General features: G+C 39.3%; 1 protein-coding gene across 2 annotated transcripts in view; it reads left to right on the top strand.

The window, feature by feature from the left end:
• OXSR1 (oxidative stress responsive kinase 1) overlaps positions 1–22,348 on the top strand; it is a 72,416-nt gene extending 50,068 nt beyond the window's left edge. For both annotated transcript variants that reach the window (XM_010982031.3, XM_031469963.2), the window contains 11 exons: positions 464–597; positions 2,577–2,625; positions 3,251–3,316; positions 5,966–6,088; positions 11,463–11,498; positions 13,560–13,706; positions 14,549–14,613; positions 16,679–16,731; positions 18,219–18,287; positions 19,139–19,203; positions 19,627–22,348. In XM_010982031.3, coding sequence (XP_010980333.3) covers positions 464–597; positions 2,577–2,625; positions 3,251–3,316; positions 5,966–6,088; positions 11,463–11,498; positions 13,560–13,706; positions 14,549–14,613; positions 16,679–16,731; positions 18,219–18,287; positions 19,139–19,203; positions 19,627–19,701 — 882 coding nt within the window. In that variant the 3' untranslated portion in view covers positions 19,702–22,348. The remainder of the gene's footprint in view (positions 1–463; positions 598–2,576; positions 2,626–3,250; positions 3,317–5,965; positions 6,089–11,462; positions 11,499–13,559; positions 13,707–14,548; positions 14,614–16,678; positions 16,732–18,218; positions 18,288–19,138; positions 19,204–19,626) is intronic.
• Positions 22,349–24,986: the final 2,638 nt, after the last annotated feature.

Here is a 24,986-nt window from a genome sequence, read left to right as displayed (position 1 = left end):
AACTAGGGCATCATCGGTGATTTCTGTGATTGAAGTTTCTGAGGAGTTCTGGGAAGACAAGGCCAGATTCCAAGAGGTCAAGTGGAAACAGAGCCACATATAGGTAAAGTCAGCAAGGTCATACTCTTAATTTTACTACTATTTTAATTTTTTTTAAAGGTAGTTTGCTGGTACAAGAATGGGGACAGAGGACATGAAGAAAGGGTTCCCACTAAAGGACATACAGTATTGATATAGTTGAGCCCTTGCAGGCACACGGAAGCCGGCTATCTATAGGGTATTATTGATGTAGAAAACACCGAAATAACTCTGGTTTCCAAACAACTGGTCTATATGTGAACTTTTAGAAATTAAAATCTTCTTGTATGTTTGGAGGTTGTCTATACTGAAAAATGTTGGCCACAATATTTAATTTACTTTACTGAGTCTTCAGAAGTTTATATTATATTGAAAATTCTTACAGGTTTTAATGCTGACACTGCAGAATGATCCTCCTTCTTTGGAAACTGGTGTTCAAGATAAAGAAATGCTGAAAAAATACGGAAAATCATTTAGAAAAATGATTTCATTGTGCCTTCAAAAGGATCCAGAAAAAAGGTAAAACATGAGATAAAGCTTACTTTTCTCTTCATCTAATAGGTAAACCATTGGGGAAGGGTAAGAATCACATGCATATATACATGCACGGGGAATTATTTGTGCATATTCAGAGGAACTAAATGTAAGCTTTAGAAAAAATATACACAGACCATTGTACTAGACTGGAAATGAATCACTTACTTTCTCCCTTTTTTTTTAGTATATAGTGCACCCTAAATAGTTAAGCTATTTCCTGGTTAATTTCTTATAATTATAAATGTATATGTTACTAAAATGCTAAATTAGTGTGAGGGTTTGTTTTCAATTTGCATTTAAAAGTTGTAAGTAAACATCTTAGTGCTCTTTACAATTTTAATAACAAGAAATACACATAGCAAATGTTATATTTAATGTCAAATAGTCATACTTATTTCCTTATTGGAGAGAGATTTCAATAAGTGGACCAAAAAAATCAAAGCACTTACTTGTTAACACTAGGAAAATTGGATGACAGGTAAGTCAGGAGGCATGATCATCTAACATGTGTGTCTTTATGAATTAAACAGCTTCATAGAATGTTGGAGATCACTGAGTACAACCTTTTATCTCCGAGGCCAACTACAACTCCTCATTTCTAACCCTGAGCCCTGTTCCCATTCTCTTATTTTTCTGTTTCACATAGTATTTATATTCCCCTCAGTTTCTTAGCACTAAGAGGTCTTTAATTTTGATTTTTCTGAAGATCAACAAAAGCATAAAGATTTGAATTGACATCCTTGATCATGTCTTTAGTATATTTATGTTTAATAGGTCTTCAAAGTTTACTGTTGGAAATATTGGAAAGGATAAGAAAAACAGGCAGCAAAGTTCAAACCTGTGTTTTTAGAACTTTTTTTCCTGTTTCTGAATAAATTGGTATAAAAGATAGAGAACACTTTTGCTTCTGCCAAGCTAGTTGACTAAAATAGCAGGATTCTCTTGTTACAAGCACCCAGAAATGTTGGGTAAATCTATCACACTTAAAAAACCAAATATAGAGATGAGCTTGTGATAAAGGAAGGTCCTCAGATGCAAGAATTAATAAGGAAGCCATAAATCCAAGAACTGTCATAAACTAATCCTTGTAGCTGCCCTCAATGGGACACTGTTCATTCCAGTAACCTACTGGATTGGAGTTTTACTTTCAAGTGGGGACTGGAAATGAGATATTGGGCCCTCCCAATGAGAATTTTGAACTGAGATCTTTTTTTTTTTTTTTTTTAACTCCCAGCTATTATAATGCACAGCAGTGTTTAAGAACCACTGCTTTTAGAAACTGGCCATGTAATACTGAACCTTAGAGAAGTGATTTGCTCAGGATTATGCAGTAGGTGTGTAGTACTGTTTATTCTTTATTCTCAATCATGCTAGTTTGTTAAATTGACAATGATGCCTTTACTCAAATGAAGTAAGACTCTGCACAGTTAAGAACTGAGTTTAGATTAAATTTTGGGACTATGCATTACTCTTAGAATCTTCAGATTTTTAAAGGAACTTGTGAAGTTATTTTTTAAGAATATGTGGTTATGTAAGTTGAAGCCTTTCAAGCAGCCATGTGGCAAGAAGGACAGGGCTTGATTTGGTCCATTTCCTCTTTGTGAGTTTAAATGTATTTTTATGCATTGTTAAAGTAGGTATTGTCTAGCCAACTTCTTGGGAAATAATATTAAATAGCCAATATATTGGAGGCCACTAAGAAATCATGTTTCTAAAAGAAACATTTCACTAGTGAATTTTTGAAAGAACCTACAATAATTATCAGAACATTTCTATATGAGTTTTTTAATTCTACTCAATGTCTTATACTGAGTTTTTCCTTTTTCCTTTTTAGCAGGTTAAGGAAAATGGAGTACACTGAATTTTGATCTTGCTGCTCAACAAATCATTTTTTCATTTTTGAAGATGAACACCCATGTTACTCTTGAATTAACTGTAAAAACTTTGTTTTCTGATTTTAGACCAACAGCAGCAGAACTATTAAGGCACAAATTTTTCCAAAAAGCAAAGGTAGGGAATTCTAACTTTTGATTTCACATGATCATATGATCCTTGCCAATTACCTAAATTAGGTTCACTGCTCAGGTGTTGCATTCTCTTGAGACGACTATTTTTGGAAGAATGATGGTAGATGAAATAATTGTTGAGGGCACTATTTATACAATCTTTGGTTTTTAAGATAAATGTATTTTTCATATAAATTAATTTACTCATCACATTATAACAGGAAAAATGAATATTAAACTCTGCCACCATAAATATTATCTGTGAAAAATACCAAACTCTCATTTTAGGGTTTACTTCTTAATTAGTAAACATCTCATTTCCCAAAGATATCAGATAAGTGGGATGTTACTATAGTTGGAAATGTGGGACCATGATCCCAAAGGACACACAGTAAAGCAAACTTTTCACAGATAATGGTTCACACAGTACATTAAGGCTCTGTCTCAGTATATAAAGTATATAGTAGTATACCAAAGGAGTCTCAGAATAAGAGAATGGAAGCCTTTCTCAAACTTCTTTATAAAACAGATACTATGTCACATTTTAATTGTGGTGAATATTTCTGTGTCCATTTTTTTGTTCAGTAAAAACTTCTTATAAGAAGAAAATACTTATTTTTCCTCTCCAGAATAAAGAATTTCTTCAAGAAAAAATATTGCAGAGAGCACCAACCATTTCTGAAAGAGCTAAAAAGGTAAAGGGGATTTACCTCAGTTTTTCTGGGAAATTATTTACGGTAGATTCGCATTTCCATTTTGAAAGTGTATTTAAGTAATACTTTAACAGTATGAGTATTACTCATTTTCTTTCAATCCTTCCTTTAGCATTCTTTGATATATTCTTTTAGCAAATATTGTTAGTCTACTATATCCTAGGTACTACTCTATCAACTAGAATGAAAAGGTGTGTTATATAATTGATAAATTAATTGTAAGCTCTGTTAAGTCACTGTTTGCAGCTACCAGAGTGAGTTGTGAAGTTGCCTTACACAAAAGCCATGAAGATACTACTTCACACCCAGTAGAATAACTGTAACAAAAAAGACAGACAGTAACAAGTGTTGATAAAGATGTGGAGAAAAGGGAATGGAATGTGGTGCAGCCATTGTAGAAAGTAGTCTGGCAGTTTCTCAAAAGGATGCACCAAGTTGCCACATAACCCAGCAGTTCTACTCTTACCCAAGAGAATTGAAAACATGCACACATAAAAATATGCACATGAATGTTCATAGAAGCATTATTTATAACTGAAAAGTGGAAACAACCTGAATGTCCTTCTACTGATAAATGGATACATAAAATGTCATGTATCTATACAATGGAATATTATTCAGCAATAATAAGGAATGAAGGGCTGATAATGTCATAACATTCACGTACCTTTAAAACGTTATGTTAATTGAAAGACATATTGTGTGAGTCCCTTTATGCGAAATATCCAGAAGAGGCAAATGTATAGAGACAAAAAGTAGATTATTGGTTGTCTAGGACTTGAGCAGATCGTAGAGAAATGGGTAGTGACTGCTAGTGGGTATGTGATTTTTTTAGGGGGCTGGGGGAGTAATGAAAGTGATCTAAATTTGATTGTGGAGATGGTTTCACAACTTTCAATATACTAAAAAATTGTTGAATTGTAATACCTTGGGTGGGTCAGTTGTATATGAATATCTCTGTAAAGCTATTACTTTTAAAAAAGAAACATTTAGAAAATGGCACCACCACCACCAAGAAGCTCTTAGAAATTGAAAACACTATAGAAGAAATGAAAAAAAAATTAATTACGAAGATTTTAGGGTAAAGTTGAAATTTCCTGGAAAACAGAGTCCAAAGGCCAAAAAATGGATAACAAGAGAAAAGATGAGAACATCAGAGGATTATTTGAGAATTATTATTTGCGTAAAAAGAGTTCCAGAAAAGGAAAACTGAGAAAAACAGAAGAAAGGAAATTACTGAAAAAATAATTCAAGACAAAAATTTCATAAATTTCCAAATTGAAGGAGCCCAAGTACGCAGCACAATGAATGCAAATAGAGCAACACTAAGGCACATTACCGTGACAGCTCAGAATACTAGAGGCAAAAAGAAGGTGCTGCAGCCTTCCAGAGAAGGGGGAGAGACCGGAGACAGGATTAGGACTCCTCATGACCTCAGTGGCACCTCTGGAGGCCACATCACAGTGGAGCAGTGTGTTCAGCATAAAGAGTGATTTCTAACCCAGACTTTTTTTTTTACCAGGCAAACTATAAGTGTGGGGATGAAATCACGATATGTTCAGAAATGCATGACTTTAATAAATGTGCCATGCTAACAGTGGAGAAATTGCTTAAACTAAGATCAGGGGAGTCATGTGACCCAGGAAGCATGGCCCTCTGAATGATGATAGAGTGAGATGTGAAGTAGCAGACCTGATGTGAATCTGGTGGAGCAGATCAGGAGGCTCTGGTGAGAGGCTTCCTCAAGAAGGTGATACTGAAGAATATCTAGTGTATATGAATATGGTGAGGAAATTTGCAAAGCAGGGGATGAATGTGACCAGTGAGAAATAAGCAAATATTAACTCCAGGGGGAAAAAAGTTATACAGAAAAGAAAAGTAATTGTAATATATAATAAGATTCAGCTGTATAGTTTATATAGTCACAATATATAGACACTGAATGTTGATTTAACCAAAATTACAGTATATCTTGAAAAAAGAGTAGGGGATTGGTAATAGGGATAAATTCCCGTCTTCTGTGGTGAGCAGTCCAATAGATAATTCCTAAAACCAGGAAATCAAGGGGTAATAATAAGAACAGTTTACTTAGATGAATATAATTCCAAAAGAATAAGCTGAAATGAATTGAAAGTGGCTGCCTGTGGGGAAAAGGATGGAAGTTAGGAAATTGTTGTTTTTCTTAACAAAACTTGCACAGCTGTAGTACTCTTGAGACTGTGTAGATATTGTGATTTTTAAAATTGAAAAAAAGGGATCAGAATCTTCTTAATCTTGGGTTTATTTATTTGGGGACTGAAACTCTCCCTCCCTTTTTTAATGTCTTGAGATATGAAACCATTCATCAGATTTGAGCTGTGATTTCACATAAGAGGCATTTGGATGGTATGGAGGCTCAGAAGATGGAAGTACAGGGAAAGTCAGTGGTTGTGAGTCAAGACAGTAGAGATCGTGAACAGAGAGCAAGTGAGGGATGGAGGGTGTGAATTTACATGGGAAAACTTACTTATGGGGAAAATTATTATCTGCTTACTGTGTTGAAGTAATAGAAGGAGAGAGAAATAAGACTGACTTTTCTATATAGTAAGTGTCAAACATTAACCATAGTCCACATCTCTTCCTTATGAGCAGGTTCGGAGAGTACCAGGTTCCAGTGGCCGTCTTCATAAGACAGAAGATGGTGGCTGGGAGTGGAGTGATGATGAATTTGATGAAGAAAGTGAGGAAGGGAAAGCAGCAATTTCACAACTCAGGGTAAGTTTGGTTAAACTATGTGCCTTAGTGAGAGCTCTGTCTTTTTGTCTGAAGCCTCTGAGATAATACTGTATTCTGTGGTTCAGTTCAGATTAACCAGCTGAAATATAAAAAATACAAATGTTAGTGACAGAATATTTTGAACAACTTACTAACAACAAGAGCCCAAGTAATTCTGCGTGAAAAAGGGAACTGGCAAATCTGTTTGACTATGATAATATTTACGATATATAAAAATGACTTAAATTGAGAGATGAAAACTATAATGTCTGAGATGACTATACACTGGATAGGATTAACGGCTGGTTAGACATTGCAGAAGAAAAAAACTGTTGAACTTGAAAGGCTGACAATTGAAATTTTGTCCCTGAAGTCTGCTAACCTTCTGCCTGAAGAGGAACAGTGCACCTCTTCTTCATTTGGTATATCCTGCATGGTGTATGTGTGTGTTAGTTTTTGCTAGAAGCAGTAAGGACAAGGGTCTTGTGGTTTTAATTCAACACTCTTGCATAAAGTTAATGCCTCAAGCTGATTGTCAAGATTCATTCCCAAGAATAGAAATGTGTATAGGAAATATTTGAGTCATCGTAGCCTTGACTGCTCAGAACCTTCTGATGGAATGAGAAGTGAGTAAGTGGTATCTCTGCCTGCTCTTAGGATCTGCTCTGTGACAGCACTTGTGACTCTTGCTGGTCAACATTGAATATTACTCTTCAGCAGAACTAAGCTTGCAAAGTACTTTGCCAATGAAAATTTGCAAAAATTTTATTAAGCTCCCTCAAAAGATAACAAATGTAAACATTCATTTGAATATGATTGTGAGGATTTTCGTTTACAGGTGTGAGACCGTGGCATCCTTTCTCCCTTACTTTTTCATATGATTCTTCTTTGCATTGATATTCTCTTGTATTGTTACATTGAAGAGACCAGCAGAAGCTAGAGCAACGTGAACCTTGTTCTAGCTTCCTGTGAAAGAGATGAGGATGCTCTTTGTCCTCTTGCCAACAAATACTATTTGGAATGATGAATTATAGCTTTTCAATGTCTGATTATTACTCCCTATCTATCTGCAAGAGAAATTTAGTTGCTTAAAATTTGGTAGTTCTGAAATACTTACAGTAGCTTTTTCATAACCTAATACAGTGGTATCTAAACAGCATAAAAATGATACACTTTGTTCACAGAATAAATAGCTTTCTAATTTTATTGTGTTATCCATTATTTCTCATGTAATCCTTATAGCCATCTTTGATACCATGAATTCTTTATTAGAAAGATAGTCTTTTAATACTAAGTTGAATTACATTAAAAGAATATACCATGATCAAGTGGGTAGGGTGTGAGGATGGTTCAGTATTAGGAAATCTTGTAATAGTAATAAGCTAAAGAAGAAAAAGAAATCGTATTCTTACTTTTATACATTTTGAAAAATCCTTTGACAGAATTCAGTACATATTTATAGGAAAGACTCTTGTGTAGATTCAGATTGCAATCTTTGTATCATTTTCCTTCTGCTGAAGCGCTCTCCTGAATATTTTTTGTGATGTGGGTCTGCTGGTAATTCACAAGGCATTCAGTAGAGTATAATATATTGCCCTAGACTGAACACTGCTCCTGACCCAACTCACAACTCATCAAGGCGGGATCCAAAAGGATTAAACTATTTCCAAGTAATTTTACTGTATTTCAGAACAAAGCTCAAGAAGATTTATAAAAATACAAAATTGCCAGCATGTAACAAGGTAAAATTCACAGTATCTGGCATCCAGTCAAAGATTACCAGGTATGCAGAGCGTCAGGTAAACAGTAACAGTGACCACACCTTATGCCCAGATCTTGGTTTCCAATGTCATAAAAGAATGAGGGCTCATTGGAGAAATGGCTGATTCCAGGGCTTATGCAGAGAAAATACAAGATGAACTTGGAATATCTTCTTTTGACTGAAAGAAAAGATTTTTTCATTTGAAAAAGTCATAGTAGTTGATCTTTGTGTATGGTGTAAGGGAATGTTCTTGCTTCACCGCTTTACATGCTGCTGTCCAGTTTTCCCAACACCATTTGCTGAAGAGACTGTCTTTATTCCATTGTATATTCTTGCCTCCTTTGTCGAAGATGAGTTGACCAAAAGTTTTTGGGTTCATTTTTGGGCTCTCTATTCTGTTCCTTTGGTCTATATATCTGTTTTTGTACCAATACCATGCTGTCTTGATGACTGCAGCTCTATAGTATTGTCTGGAGTCTGGGAGAGTTATTCCTCCAGTCTCTTTCTTTCTCTTCAGTAATGCTTTGGCAATTCTAGGTCTTTGATGGTTCCATTAAATTTTACTATGATTTGTTCTAGTTCTGTGAAATATGTCCTGGGTAATTTGATAGGGATTGCATTAAATCTGTAGATTGCCTTGGGCAGTCTGACCATTTTAGCAATATAGATTCTTCCAATCCAAGAGCAAGAGATAAAAGCAAGGGTAAACAAATGGGACCTAATGAAACTTAGAAGCTTCTGCACAGCAAAGGAAACCATAAGTAAAACAAAAAGACAACCTACGGAATGGGAGAAAATTTTTGCAAATGAAACTGACAAAGGCTTGATCTCCAGAATATATAAGCAGCTCATACAGCTTAATAAGAAACAACCAAACAACCCAATCCAAAAATGGGCAAAAGACCTAAACAAGCAGTTCTTCAAGGAAGACATACAAATGATCAATAGGCACATGAAAAAATGCTCCATATCACTAATTATCAAAGAAATGCAAATCAAAACTACAGTGAGGTTTCACCTGACACCAGTCAGAATGGCCATCATTCAAAAAAATCCACAAATGACAAATGCTGGAGAGGCTGTGGAGAAATGGGAACCCTCCTGCGCTGCTGGTGGGAATGCAGTTTGGTGCAGCCACTGTGGAAAACAGTATGGAGATTCCTCAAAAGACTAGGAATGGACTTACTGTATGACCCAGGAATCCCGCTCCTGGGCTTATATCCAGAAGGAACCCTACTTCAGGATGACACCTGCACCCCAGTGTTCATAGCAGCACTATTTACAATAGCCAAGACATGGAAACAGCCTAAATGTCCATCAGCAGATGACTGGATAAAGAAGATGTGGTATATTTATACAATGGAATACTATTCAGCCATAAAAACCGACAACATAACGCCATTTGCAGCAACATGGATGCTCCTGGGGAATGTCATTCTAAGTGAAGTAAGCCAGAAAGAGAAAAAAAAATACCATATGAGATCGCTAAAAAAATCCATACCATATGTGGAGTCTAAAAAAACAAAAAACAAAAACAAACAAAGCATAAATACAAAACAGAAACAGACTCATAGACATAGAATACAAACTTGTGGTTGCCAAGGGGGCAGTGGGTGGGAAGGGATAGACAGGATTTCAAAATGTAGAATAGATAAACAAGATTATACTGTATAGCACAGGGAAATATACACAAGATCTTATGGTAGCTCACAGAGAAAAAAGTGTGACAATGAATAGATATATGTTCATGTATAACTGAAAAATTGTGCTTTAACTGGAATTTGACACAACATTGTAAAATGATTATACATCAATAAAAAATTTTTAAAAAATAACAGAGGAAAAGTCATAATAACATAAGAGCCAGGTTGAAGGAGTTCCCACTGACTAAATTAGGGACAATTTAACCATCAAAATCAGTAAGTGTAGTAATAAATTATAAATCATTTAAAAATAGGAATTTATGAGTCCTTACCAATAAAAAATAGATAAGTAAATGAGGGGAAAGGGATTGTTTTTTATTACAGTAAACTGCCAGGGCTGAGTGCGAATTCATCGTTTTACAGCCATCATAAAGCAGTCGTAAAGATTAGAGCAGGCAAGGATCATCAGTGGGTGCTAAATATATGGGAAGGTTTTGATGAGCAAGATATTTACATAGTCTTAAAATGTCTCCCCATAGATTGCCTATTATTTGCAAGGGAAAAAATAGCTACTTTATACCCAAGAAATCGGAAAATGCTTTGACTAGATGATTGAGATTAACATCACTAGTGAGGGGCAGAGGAATCTGTAATTCCCTAAGATATGATACCATAGGACAGATTCATCACTTTGTAGGATGCATTTAAGTCTAAAACACGAGGAAACATCAGACAGTCCACAGGTTAGGAACATTCTAGTCAAATTGAGAGTGCGTAGTAGGCCACGGGAGTGATTATGTGTCAGGGAAACCTGGAGAGACATGACTGCCTGCAGTCTGTGATCCTGGATGGCGTTGTGTATCAGAACAACAGGGGCTCCAAAGGGTATGTATAGCAGGTCGTTGGAAAAATTGGATTATAGATGATAAAGTAGATGACAGTACTGAGCTGTGAAATTTACTGAAGCTGGTAACGTTAGTAGTGAGAAGCTATGTAGGAGAATATCCCCATTCCTAAGGATACACAGTGACTGTTCTGTGGTAAACAGCGATGGTACATGCAGCTAATGCTCAAATGGTGCAGGAGTGTTAAAACATATATTTAAAAAGAGAGAAAGTGAGCACTAAATAATAAAGCACATGAGGAAAAATATTAATAATGGATGAATCCAGGTAAAGGGTATATTGTTCTTATTCTAACAACTTTTCTGAAACTATTTCCAAATAAAAATTTTTTAAAAAAGGTTTTGTGTTGGCCATACACTTGCTGTGATACATTGGCACTTGCCTGAAGCTTGATTCTAGCTAATAAAATGGTAATGAAAATTTAAAAAACCTAAACTGATCCTATAAGAAGTCTAAATTCATACTTTGTAGAATTTGCTGTAAGTTGTTATTTGGTTAGAGACATGTTTTTTGTATTCTCCAGTGCCTGTATCCAGAATTACTACAAACTTATGATTTACTAAATCAGTTTAGCTTAAATTTTCATGTGGCAGGTTATAATTGGTATTTCAATTTTGGCTCAAGAGTTTTCTTAATTAATGCCCATAATCAGAATTACTCTGCTGTGAGAATGTGTTGGATAATTAGCTTGAATGTTTACATTTGGTTTGAAGTGTTATGCACATAATGTGTTCATCATTATGCAAAAGAATTGTACTTTGAAGAATGTGATCTTCCTGCTACCTGAGAACTCAGTTCCATTATGTTTGCTTGTAAACCTTAAGTTCTGCACTCTAAATACGTAAGTACATTGATGCATTACAGGGTAGCCGGGCAAAGACTGCAGTAGTATCCTGATAGTTTCCTTTTTCCAAAAAACTCTCACTACAGTTACCGATGAGTTAATTATGGATCAGAATGAAGTAGAGCTGACTTTCATTTCAGCATTCCGGGCAGTTTGGAACTGACTACAAGTAACTTGAGGTTTCATTTAACAAGCCTCTTTTTTTTTTTTCTTCTTTTAGTCTCCCAGAGTGAAAGAATCATTAACAAATTCTGAGGTAAGTAGTTGTGATTATTAAATCATTAAAGTGTATGTGCTTTTGTTTTGTTTTAGTTTTAATGTTATGTATATTTTTTGTTTATACCAGTCAAATTTTATTAGAGATCTCAATTCTGAGTTTCTTTTTCAGTACTTTTAGTTGTTTTTTTTTTTTTCCGGGGGGGGGTAATTATGTTTGTTTGTTTGTTTATCTATTTTTAGAGGAGGCACTGGGGATTGAACCCAGGACCCTGTGCATGCCGAGCATGCGCTCTACCACTTGAGCTATACCCTCCCCCTCAATTCTGAGTTTGAATGGACCTTTGCAGTAAATTGGTGGTGCCACCGCACTCAAAAGTTGGCCTAAGGACCCAGACTGTGTTCTTCCTTGCTTGCTTGACTTCATGAACTACTTTTTTGTCTTGGGCTGCTTAAAGTGGAACATAGTCTTTTTGTATTAATTTCCCAGGGAATTTGTCATATGCCACCTTTCCTCTTTGGACTTTTTTCCTCAGCCTCTTCTCTAGTCACATGGATCCTGTTGTCTGTAGTTCCTGCCTTGGGGTGATAGGGAGGCCTACTAGACAGACTCCTGTTAGTCTGGCCTGCCTCGTGCTCAGTACCTGAAGCAAAGAATCATTTCACGGGTTCTTAGTATTTGGTTTAACTGGCACACATCTTGCTCTCAAACCTGTTTGTTCTTGCCACATGCTTAAAAGTAACTTTTTTCCACTTCATTTGTGTACATGGTATACAGTTTGTATACACAATTATGTTTAAGACTGAAAATAAATACTGCTGTACCTCAACTTATTAACAGGCCAATATCTGACAACTTACATTAGAACTTCTGTTCACAAAGATTTCTGGCTCTTCTTGATACTTGGTAGACTTGCATTTTTTCTGCCCCTTAAATTGCACACGGCCATGGCAGTTACGTTGACTAGTAACATGTGAGCAGAAGAGCCACTTTGTGATTCCCTAGGTTCCCTTGCCCCTGCCATCTTGATCTGCATCCCTGAATGAGGATGGTACCAAACTTAGCCTCTGCTGGCCAGAGATAGACTTGAAGTGTATCCAGGAAGTAACTTTTGTATCACCTCACACCTGTCAGAATGGCTCTTATCAAAAAGACAATTAACAAGTGTTGGCAAGATGAAGAGAAAAGAGAAGCCTTGTACACTGTCAGTAGGAGTGTAAATGGGTGCAGCCACTGTGGAAAACAGTATGGTGGTTTCTCAAAAAATTAAAGCTAGAGCTACCAAATATCCAGCAATTCCACTTCTGGGTATTTTTCTGAAGAAAACAGAAACATGAATTCAAAATAACATATGTACCCCTGTGTTCATTGTAGCATTATTTACAAGAACCAAGGTATGGAAGCAACCTAAGTGTCCATTGGTAGATGATTGGATAAAGAAGATGTGGTGTATATATGCAATGGAATGTTGCTCAGTCATAAAAAAAGAATGAAATATTGCCATTTGTGACATGGGTGGACCCTAGAGGACATTACACTAAGTGAAATAAGTCAGAGAAAGACAAACACTATATGATGTCACTTATACGTGAAATCTAAAAAAACCCAAACAAACAAACGTAATACAACAGGAGCAGACTCACAGATACAGAGAACAAACTGGTGGTTGCCATAGAGGAGGCATGTATGGGGAATGAGTAAAGTAGGCAGGGGAGATGAGGAGGTGCAAACTTCCAGTTATAAAATAAGTCAGTCAGGAGTTAACTGCAGATGGGCAAGAGGGAAATTTGTCAGTCGATGGAAGTGTTCTACAAATGGATTGTAGTGATGTTTACACTGGTGTAAATTTTCTAAAAACTTGGGAGTTGTATACTTACAGTCGGTGGATTTAGTGGGACATAAATTACGCCTCCAAAAGTTCCTCAAAATAAACAAGCATAGAAATTGACTTCCACTTGAAATAGGTGTATTCAGGGATGTGGAGGTAGGCCAGTCCACTGCACAAGAACTATACTTTGAAAATATCACCCTGTGTGGCCCTGATTGCCTGTCAGTAGATCTGCCTCCCTTTGCAGAGCTGTGTGTGTGTTTTTGTTACAGCTGTTTTCGACAACTGATCCTGTGAGTACTTTACTCCAAGTTCCAGAACAGATTTCTGCTCATCTACCTCAGCCAGCTGGGCAGATGCCTGCACAGCCAACTCAAGTCTCTCTCCCGCCCACCGCGGAGCCAGCAAAACCAGCTCAGGTAAAGCAGGGATACTCTTCCGTGCAGACGAAGAAAGCATAGGTCGGTGTGGAACACCACCTCATGTAATACAGTTGATGTCCTGGTAAATTTTGAAACAAGTTAGAAATTCTGTTTTCACAGTTTGAAATGTATGCAGATAAGAGAGTTTGACAAGGATCACACAGGTTTTTAAGCAAGAAAATAAGTTAACGATGGAAATATTCCCAACATCAAAAGTTTTGGGGGGTAATTTCTTGTCACCTTCACTTCATTTAACCTTTTCTTCACCCAAGCTTTCCATTTCTGCCAATCATGTGGGAAAAGATACAGCTGTCTTATGAAAACTGATGGAAGGATCGGGTTCGTTTTATAAATAATGTATATCCTCCAGTAAGCAAGGGACAGCTATACAGTTTTCAGAGATGGTTAGTGTAGCCATTAAAAGACCCGGCACCTCCAGGGGGTGGATTCCTGAGGGGCAGTTTAGACCCGCCTGATGTGTTGCCGTGTGATACACTGGCAGAGTTTTTAAAGGGAAAGATGCAGCTTCATGCACTTCACCCCTATAGAGGGGAGCAGGGGTCTGAAAAATATAGACTGTAAATGTGGCCGTGCGTGGAATTCCATGTGGGTCTGAGAATTCTCTTCCTGACTGTGTTTGACTCAGGCTGACATTCAGCTCTTGTTGCTGCCTTGGAGGGCATGTCCTCCCATGGCAGAGGTGTCCTAGGCACGAGGATGGCCGCACCTGGAGATGAAGAAAATTGCTACCAAGTGGATGAGTCCTCTGCAAGTGAACATTAGTCACCTCCGCGCTTAATAGTCCAGTCAATGACTTTATACCTTTCAATGCTTTTTAGGCTCTGTCTTCAGGAGCAAGTTCACAAGAAACCAAGATCCCCATTAGTCTAGTACTAAGATTACGGTGAGTGGACATGTTGTCGTTGCTGTTTTCTAAATACTCTGAATATGCTGATTTCTCTTTGAAAGTTACTCCTTCTAGTAGCACGTGCCTGAGAGTAACTGGATAGGACCATGTGGCTCCCAGCATCGAGTGCTCTTTGCTGGCAGGTGTATTGTTTTCCTTGGAGACAGTAGCAGTGGTGTGAGGACCTGAGTTACTGCTGACTCATGCCTCCGTCCACGTGTGAATTCCTAGTCGTCCTCTCAGCATGACCATAATTAAAGATGGAGGCACCAAGACCTGTTTTGGGAATGTTTGGGTGTTAGCACTAGGAGTGATAAAATTATGCCATGAATGTGAAGAAAGCAGATTTGCTTACCTTTTCTTGAAAGAAGCCTGCTCTGTGTACCTGAACTCAGATAGTTCTGAATGAATACAGTGTCTTGGTAATCTCATCCTATTGATTATTTGTTTATTGATATTGAGGTACAGTCAGTTACAGTGTGTCAGTTTCTGGTGTACAGCACAATGTTCTAGTCATGCATATACATACATAATATTTGTTTTCATATTTTTTTTCATTGAAGGTTACTACAAGATATTGAATATAGTCCCCTGTGCTATACAGAAATTTTTTTTCTATTTTAATTGTTTGTAAAGAATACCACTTATTTCTCTTAAAATTTTTGTTTCAAAATCCTATAGTAGTTAATAGAGAGTATAAAAATTCTATTTGACATGTGCTTCAGGAAGGGGAGAGGATACTCATAAGTGATGTAGTTAGCTTTTTGAGAGGATGGTATTTTGGTGGACTGGGTTCTAGACTTGTTTGTGAAAGAGGAGGCTAGATTCTTGTTCTCAGTGACGAAAACTTTGAAGTTAAATGACTGGACATGAAGTCCAGTTTCGCATACTGTCTTTGAAGGTGTTTATGCTTGGCATGAAAGTCGCATCACTAAAGTGATACTGAACACTTGGTCTTAATTTTATTCCACTTTCAGAAAGAATAATTTGAACAGTTAAGTATTAAGCAGACTGTACAGCACTCTTAGCTATTATGGAAAGATACAGAGAAAATGAAATGAAACAATCCAGTCTGTGTTGGAAGTTGATTTGTATTATGTGCTTATCACAGTAAAAAACAAGTTTCAGCAGACATGCAGAAGTGTAAGTCCGTGTAGGCAAGTGCACAGAGAAGGCAGTATGAGGGGAAGAAAATCACTGTGGGGCAGGTTGTGTTGGATTTGGGTAGCTGTAGTTTAAGCACAGTTGCAGTAACATCCTCAAGTGTGTGTCAGACCTCAGCCCTCTGAATTGTTTTGATAAAATGGATTGGGGTGCTAAGTGATCAGGCACGGCTGTCTTTAGGCACAATATTCTGATTTCTCCATCTTTAACCAGAGCCTCCAGGGAGCTTGGTTAATCTCAGTACTTGGTGTGGTGAGTGATCGCCATTACTGTCCTCACCAGTCACACGTTTGACTCTCTGGAGTCACATATTAACTCTGCTGCCAGGATGGGCCCAATTCCTTGCCGCATCTTCTCTGCCTGCCCAGATCCTACTGACCCATTAAGTCCTACCTAAAAACACTACTTGTAAAGTTTTTCCCTCATTATCCCAATCTGTGTATTCTTTCTCTTCTGAGCCCCTGTGGAATTGGGGGAGCACTGTGTATTTCATTCTGTGAGTCTGCCCAGACTGATCAGCAGCGGTGGGCAAGGCCCTGTCCGAGGTGTAGGGGCCGGGGGGTTAGGCGTGGGGATAGAGTGGAAAGGGCATCCTGTATCATTTAATCACACCTCCCTGTGCTCATGCAGATTTTCCTCTTAGTTTCATATGATTGTCTCATTGGGAATAAGGATGGGGGTGGGCATGTATTGTATTGATCAAGGAAGGACATGAATTAAAAGGGTGACAAGACAGTTAGGTGGTCACTTTGAGCTGTTAGCTCTGAGCCTTCAGTGTGAACTCATTGGGACAAACTGTATGATCTATAGGAACAGGAAGATCTTTCCTAACATATGTAGGCAGTGTCTGTATGCATAACTCAGAAATTTATTTTATACATTTTGTTTTCTTTTATAGGAATTCAAAAAAAGAATTAAATGATATTCGATTTGAATTTACTCCTGGGAGAGGTGAGGCAAAATACTGAGAACAAAATAACTTCTCATTTATCATTTAAGGAAACATGTGAAGTTTCTGTCCTTTAGCTATATTTTGCTCTTAAAGGGTGATAAAAAATGTTCCTGGTTTAAAGGTTTTGGGGGGCATATGAATAAAACTAAAATGCAATTTATTTACTGTCACCTCATTTAGGAAACCATGTATAATACAAACAGCACTGAATATAGCTCTAATTTACTGCTTACTTACTATACAACAGGCGTTGTGTTAAGCAGTATCTCATTGAATTCTCAGAACAGCTCCCTAAGGAGAGACTATTATCCCCATTGCATAGATAATGAAATCAAGGCTTAGAGTGAAGTAACTGGTTACAATTCACACAGCTGAGAAGAGGTGTAGCTGCAATTCAAACTCAGATCCATTGGCGTGCAGAGTTCCTGCTCTTGTTACTGAACATGATTGTCCTCCATTGACAGGAACGAAACAAGGCTTCCAGTCTCCTCCCCTCCCAGGCCGAAGCCACGCCCTGCCACGCTTAGTTTCTGGCCATGAACTTCTCCCTGGGACAAGGCTTGTTTTCTTCCTTGCCTTTGTTACTCAGGACTCGTATTAGGGAAGTGGCCCACAGCCACTGTGTGCCACGCTTACTCCTCTGCTCTCTCAGCATCATGAGCGACTAACTCTCAGATGCCTCTGTGTACAGAGGTGTACCTGTTTTTTTAAAGCCAGGCCGAGTCACATTTTAAGGTACTAATTCAAATCACTAATCATCTGCACAAATATGCACACATCGCCTCCCGAGAGGTCCTCCTGTTCCATCTGAGGGGCTCGGTGTTCAGCCCTCTGGAAGCATTGGGTTGGAGGGGAGGTTAATCAATGGTACTGTGCCCTCATCTTTCTAGTTACTAGTTATGTACCTATTGCTCAGATTGTACAATCTGGAATAACTAGATAGGAAGGAAAGCCCACCAGAATAAAAAAGAAAATTATTTTAGCAAAAAAACTTGGAAGTGTGATCCCAAAAGAGAGAGATTATAGTTTGTTCTCTCAAGATTTAATTGAGCCAGTTGTTCTGTTTCATTAGCCTCGGGGGTGATACACTCTCATCATCGTGTCTCAGGGCTCGTGGGGCTTGGGTCCAGGGTTGCCCTCAGAAAAGTAGTTTCCTCTGCAGCGTCCCTGTCAGGTGCTCTTCCGACAGCAGCCAGAACCCATCTAAATTACGCCATCAATGTGAAGTTATCTTTATATTGAGCTAATATTTGCCATTTGGTTGATATAAGTTCTTCCCTCAGACCAGACCTGTGAGAGTCTGTCCCTCACTTGAGATAATCCTGGTGGTAAAAACCTTGGTGTGGGAGGAAGACCCTACTTGCCATGTTCGTTCTGTGAAGTTAGCAGCTGGTTTCGGTCTGGCTGTGCTAGCACCTGCTCTGGAAGTTGTTAGCAGGGACGTGCGTGCACAAGAACTGGAGCGCCTTTTTCTTTGTCCTTGCAGATACAGCAGAGGGTGTCTCTCAGGAACTCATCTCCGCTGGCCTCGTTGATGGAAGGGATTTAGTAATAGGTAACTACTTTGTGTTCTGCCTTTGTGCCCCCATGTCGCTGCCTGTAGACTTAGGGTCTAGGAAACCAGGCTTTGATTCCACTGGGTAGGTCTAATGGTTCTCGGCTTTGCTGAAATAACAGGTACTGGGGACAGTTTCTTATGGAAAAGAAAGTCACACTGCTGAGTTTGCTTTGTGACCCCCGAAGATAGTAAGTGAAACCTTACCCAGGTCTCTGGGAGACTCTGGTAGACATGATGACAAAAGTCACAAGTTAGAGTAAGCTTGGTCACATCTAATCCATTTTGGTGGATGAATTCAATCGTTCTGGAGCTAAGAGGTAAGCAAAAATCATTAGAGATTTAGTCCTTAAAAAAAAGCAGGAATGAAGAAAAGGCACAGTCAGACCACAGGTATGTATTACTGAAGGAAGAGGCCATTGTTTAAGGCAAGTTAGGGGAATTTTAAAGGGCCACAAAGTAAATAGCTTAGGCTTTGTGGACCATGTACAGTCTTTGTCCTTTTTAAACCATTTTGAGCTCACAGGCAGAAGCAGGCCAGAGGCCGTAGTTGGTCTATTCCCTGTCTAGGGCTTTCTAGCCCATGAATAGGAAATCATACCTCTTGAACCTGAGTATCGTTCCTAAGTTAATACAGCATCTTAAAGAATGTTAATTTGACAATGATTCAAGATTTATTTATGCCACTTGGAGATGAGTTTAAAAAAAAAACTTGCGTTTGGGGAGTGATTTATCTTTTTGCTTCCATTTTGATTGTACAGAGATCCTAAACTACCATTTAAGTTGTTAAAATAGGGTTGAAAGTGGATCTACTTAGCTTCTCATTACTTTCTCTGTTTGTATGATTACAGTGGCAGCTAATTTGCAGAAAATTGTGGAAGAACCCCAGTCAAATCGATCTGTCACTTTCAAACTGGTATTCGTCCCTTCCTCCTTGTTAAACCATCTCACTTGTTACACACCAGCCGCCTCTGCAGAGCAGCTTCTATATTCCCTGAGTGATGACGCTATTAAAATCTTTGGACTGTGCTCATTTACCCTCCCCAGCACCCTGGGCTGCTGTCTCCCTTCAGTGGCCGCCCTTCCCCTCTCTCTCCCAGAAAGCCTCCCGCCCCAGGCCCTTGACTGTTTATTCTGAGAGAGACTGTTAGCCCATCTAATTCCACCTTTGTACTGAGAGTCCACCTTTTCTGGAAGAGACACCTTTATCTGCCTCCTGTTTGTATCCCAGGAACCTGATCCCACTGGCTTCCTTCCCATAGTCCCTGTATCAGTTTTAATTGCTACCTGCTGTTTTGTTTATAAATAGCCACAGCTTCTCATTTTGTTTGGTTCTCAGGCATCTGGTGTCGAAGGCTCGGATATTCCTGATGATGGTAAACTAATAGGATTTGCCCAGCTCAGCATCAGCTAAAACACAGCCCTGGAGGAGGCGGCCTAAGGAGATTCCACACATGCGTATCTCTGTTGCTTCTGTTGGCCTAAACCCACTACTGCCAAAGAACCCAGCAACAAACCTCCCAGCTAGGAGCTTTAGAGGTCTTCCTTTATGTTTTTTCTGCCATCCTTCCCCCTTTTTCCACAGGAAAAGAAAAGTTGGATCACCAGTGGCCAGCATCCGTTTAAAGAGTTCCATTAGTAAACTTACAGCACCTGTCCCCTGTCTCCATCTGAGAAGTGGCCTGTGTGCCTCAAGGCCCAGGAGGGAGACCTGTCAGCTCCTCTTGCCTTACTCCAGTGGTGGCGCTGGGTGGAGAGTAGCAGCTGTATCGGGCTTCCTCGTCTGGCTTGTCCTCCCACCCCTGACAGGACGCAGGCATCTCGGGATATCTCTTTACCACTGAAGTAGCAATTAAAAGTTGATTGTTCAGCTGGATCCCAGAGAATTTAGTGGTTTTTTTTGTTTTGGGGGTTTTTCTTTTTTTCGGTATCTGATATGAATTCTAGCAGCCTTTGTTAGGAAAAAGCACAGCCTCGATGGAGGCAGCCCAAACTGTGTTCTTGTTTTATTCACAATGTTTCTGAGCGTTTTGCTGAAGCTGCTCTCAGGCACCCCTCTTCATTGCTTCCTCCAGAAAGGGTTGCTCGCCTTAACTTCAGCTGGTGCAAAACATCTGACTGTAATCGAACTTCAACCATCGGATCCTTCAAAGTGGAACTTTGGACTGTTTTTAGAGAAAACATCAAGTAATGGCTTGTAAAAGAGAATCTTCCCAGCAGTGGTTTTTGAACAGGAAAAATCGTAACTCATATCATTGTGGAAGTATTTATTTTCATGTCTTAAAAAGTTGATTAAAAAAAACTGCTCCTTGATCCTCCCATGAAAATCAGTTTGGCTGGCCTCCAAGTCCTGAGCAAATGCAAGGCTGAGATTTCTGCAGCAATAAAGGAGGCTCACACTGGGCCGGAGAGGCCTGCCTTCTGCCCCTCTCCTGCACTGACCCTCTGGAGGGGGTCCACACTTCTGTGTGCTGAACCTGACCCAAGACGGAAAGTGAAACCACATGTGCCATGACTTTTAGGATCTATGAGTAGACAGTGCTCATTTGATTTTTTACAGAAATAACATAAATTATTCTTTAGGTTTAGGAAAGAGCACTCATAATGCAATATGTGAATCATCAGTGGGGTTGATTTTTTTTTTTTTCCTGCTGTTTCACAGTCAGCCTTTGTCTAATTGCAGATAGACCTAACAAATTTTGTAAATGGAAGGGATACTCAATCTGGCCTTATAACGACACACAAAGATGGGCTTTGGTCCCATTGAAAGGGGAGAGTTGCCTCTTACAGAATCACTCGAGTCCTTTCCAGCACTGTTGGTCCATGAATAACAAGATTGCTTTACCATTTTTCTCCCGGAGCATTTCTGAGAGCTTTCCCCACAATGGACTTGTTACAGCTTTTGTTTCATTCTGAGCTTGTAGTTTTAGTCATGGGCTTTCTTCACTTGCCTGGATACAAAGGCATGTTGGAAAAGGGGTGGGTGTTGGAGAGGAAGGGAGGGGGTGGTTTGGGATGGGGCCTGGGAGGAAAGTAGATTAGAGGATCAGACACTAAAGTCCAAGGTCCCAGCAGGATTGGTAAAAGAAAGGAGCCTGCTGAGCCTGGAGCAAGAAAAGGAGATTGATCAGCTTGCTGGAAAAATTCTGTGTTTTTCTTTTCCTTTCTTCTTTCTTCCTCTGTTTTTTTAGAGGAGGGTTGCGGGAATAAGGACAGGAAGGTAGGAATAAGTTACGAAAAACAGGTCGTGCCTTTGGCACAAGACAAGGGGCTTACCTTAGAGTCTGTGTTTTGGTTTCAAATAAGCCCATCATCATCTACTTATTTATGAATCCAAAGGGTGGTGGCATCACTCTGTTCTACCTTTTATTTGGAGGTGGTTGGGAGCCCAGGCTGGGATTAAGCAGCATCCCATCCCCCAATTCAGTTTCTCCAGCTGGCCATTACCTTTGAACTTCAGTGGGACAGGAAGGACAATGGAAGTGGGCTGGGGCTTTCTCTTTCTCTTCCAGTCATTTTTATGCCCTGCTGGGAATTAGGAGTCAGACACCACGCCCCAGGACAGTGTTATTTCTTCTGCATGATGTATGGTGGACTCCCTTTGCTGACTTGTGCAGTGATGCTGAAAAAAATGAGTGAACAGAAACTTCCCAGCTGGTACAGCAGGTGACCTGGTGAGCAACCTCATTCCCTCCCAGGAGTTCAGGATACACCTCTCCCTGAGTCCCAGGATCCCCTGGTCCCTGGGATAGGGACTAACTTAGCACAAGGTAATGTGTGCCAATGCTATTTGTGAAACATATGGTCTTTCTAAATGACTAATGGATTTGTTTGGGGTTTTTTGTTTAAGTTTTGAACCAAATCCTAGAGCCAGCTGATATTCTAATAATCTGGAGGAGAGAATTATGGTGTATCAAAAAATGGAGGTTCCTCCTGATGACGTATGCTAGATTATGGAAGATGTAAAATATTTCACTACCCCCCTCCTTTTTTTTTGTTGTTTTGACTTTATACTTTTCTGCATGTTTCATTAATTTTTAATCAATAAAGAATAAATTGTCTTTGGTTGTGTAAGGATTCTTTGGCTGTTGGTGGGAGCAGTGGGAAGTGGGTCAGGAAGTCACCAGTATAAGTTTTCATGCCAGTAGGGAAACATCAAGGTGCACATTAACATTTAAAAAAAAGTATGTATTAATCTACGAATTACCTGGAGCAGCTTCAAACCGTTGTACAAATGGGGAAGCTCCCCAAAGGGAGGGAGAGCTGCCCAAGGAATGTGACTAGGGTGGAATGAGGAGCACCTTGCACTGAGCTTTTCTGTTGAATTCTGCTCATGCTGTTGGGTGGGGGAAAGGTGCCAGAGCCAAGCCCTGCGGAGTCCCTTTAGGAAAGTTCAGAGCAAGGCTGAGCTTGTTCCCATTTGGCTTTGATAATTGAAATGGTGAGGTTTGATGTAAGATTCTGGGTCCCTCTCTTCTGTATTCCTCCACCTCCTGGATAAGAAATCCCTGATCAGTAACTCCTTCTCAACAGAAAATGGTCTTTGAGCTGTGATAGGACTGCTTGTGGGTGGGTGCTAGTAATTCAGGGCACAGGTCGTAGGACCTTGGAGTTGACAGCATCAGAGCTGATTGAATTTGCTTTTCAGATAAGCAGGTTTTAAAAGTGGATTCTGACTATTGTGGGGACAGAGAGGAGGTGCTTCCTACTGAAAAGTGACTGTGGTGGCAGTGGAGGGCAGTGGGGTGGGGGCAAGAGTAAACAGCCTCTCCACTTGGCGTTATCTCTAGCAAGACCAGATCTTGTCCAGGGGCCAGATTACTCACCTCTTCTTATTCATAGTAGCAGTGTTCAGTGTGACAGTTGGATTCCTCCTGGGGGGTCAGCTCACATTTTTTGTTTTTGTTTACAATAAATTTTATTTTTTAGAGCAATTTTAGTTTCACAGCAAAATTGAACAGAAAGTACACGTATATCTCCTGACATACACAGCCTCTCCCACTGTCAACGTCCTGCACCAGAGGGTACATTTGTTATGATCGATAAACGGACATGGCCCTTCATTATCACCCAAAGTCCATAGTTTACGTTCGGGTTCACTCTTGCTGTTGTAAACATTCTACGGGCTTAGACAGTGCATAATGGTACGTACCCATCATTATGGTTTCACACAGAATGATCTCACTGCCTTAAAATCCTCTGTGCTCTGCCTGTTCATCCCTCCTACCCCTCTAGTCCCTGGCAACCACTGATCTTTTTAGTGTCTCCAAAGTTTTGGCTTTTTCCAGAATGTCATACGGTTAGGATCATACAATATGTATCCTTTTCAGAATAGCTTCTTTCACATAGTAATACGCATTTACTATGTCTCCATGTCTTTTTGTGCCTTGATAGCGCATGTCTTCTTAGCTCTGAATAATACTGCACATCTGAATGTACCACAGTTTATTAATCCATTTGCCTACTGGCTGCTTCTAAGTTTTGACAGTTATGAATAAAGCTGCTATAAGCATCTGTGTGTGGATTTGTGTGTGGCTATGAGTTTCCACTTCTTTGGGTAAATACCAAGGAGCCCAGTGGCAGATTGTACGGTAAATAGGTCAAGCTTTTTAAGAAAACAGGTGTCTTCCAAAACGGCTGTGCCATTTTGCATTCCCACCAGTGAATGAGAGTCCCTGTTGCTCCACATGCTCACTGGTTCTTGGTGGTGTCAGTGCTTTACATTTTGACCATTCTAGTAAGTGTGTGGTGGTATCTCGTTTTAATTTGCTATTCCCTACTGACAGTATGTTGAGAATTTGTTCATATGCTTGTTTATTCATGTGCTTGTCTGTATGTATTTTTCCGAGGTGTCTGTTCATGTGTTTTGCCCATTTTTAATCATGTCTGCTCTCTCATTGTTGACTGTGAAGTGTTCTTTGTGTACAGGCAGCCTCTTACTGCACTTCTCTATTATGCTTTGCTGCTTTTTTTTTTTTTTTTTTTTTAACAGATTGAAGGTTTGTGGCAACCCTGTGTTGTCAGGTGATGGTTAGCATTTTTCAGTAATAAAGTACTTTTAAATTAAGGTATGTACATGGTTTTTTTTTTAGACATAATACTACCACACATTTAAGAGACTACAGTATAGTTAAAAAGTAACTTTTATATGTACTAGGAACAACCACCAAAAAACTCACTTTTTTGTGAATCTCACTCTATTGCAGTGGTCTGGGACTGAATCCACAGACTCTCTGAGGTATACCTGTATTTTGGAAAACAGTCCTTTATCAGACATGTCTTGTGCAAATGCTTTCTCCCAGTCTGTGACGTGTCTTCTGATTCTCTTTTTAACAGTGGTTTGCACACAGCAGAAAATTTTCATTTTATGAGTTATTTCTTTCATGGATCATGCCTTTGGTGCTGTATCTAAAAAGTCATCACTGAGTACCCAAGGTCATCTAGATGTTTGCCTATGTTATCCTGTAGGAGTTAGATAGTTTTGCATTTTCCATTGAGGTCTGTGAACCATTTTGAGTTAGCTTTTGTGAAGAGTTTAAAGTCTGTGTCTAGATTCTTTCTTTCCTTTCCTTTCCTTCCCTTCCCTTCCCTTCCCTTCCCTTCCCTTCCCTTCCCTTCCCTTCCCTTCCCTTCCCTCCCCTCTCCTCTCCCCTCCCCTCCCCTCCCCTCCCCTCCCCTCCCCTCCTCTCCCCTCCTCTC

This window comes from Camelus dromedarius, chromosome 17 (assembly GCF_036321535.1).
Source record: "Camelus dromedarius isolate mCamDro1 chromosome 17, mCamDro1.pat, whole genome shotgun sequence".
Lineage (NCBI taxonomy): Eukaryota > Metazoa > Chordata > Mammalia > Artiodactyla > Camelidae > Camelus > Camelus dromedarius.
This window is presented reverse-complemented; position numbering and strand designations above follow the sequence as displayed.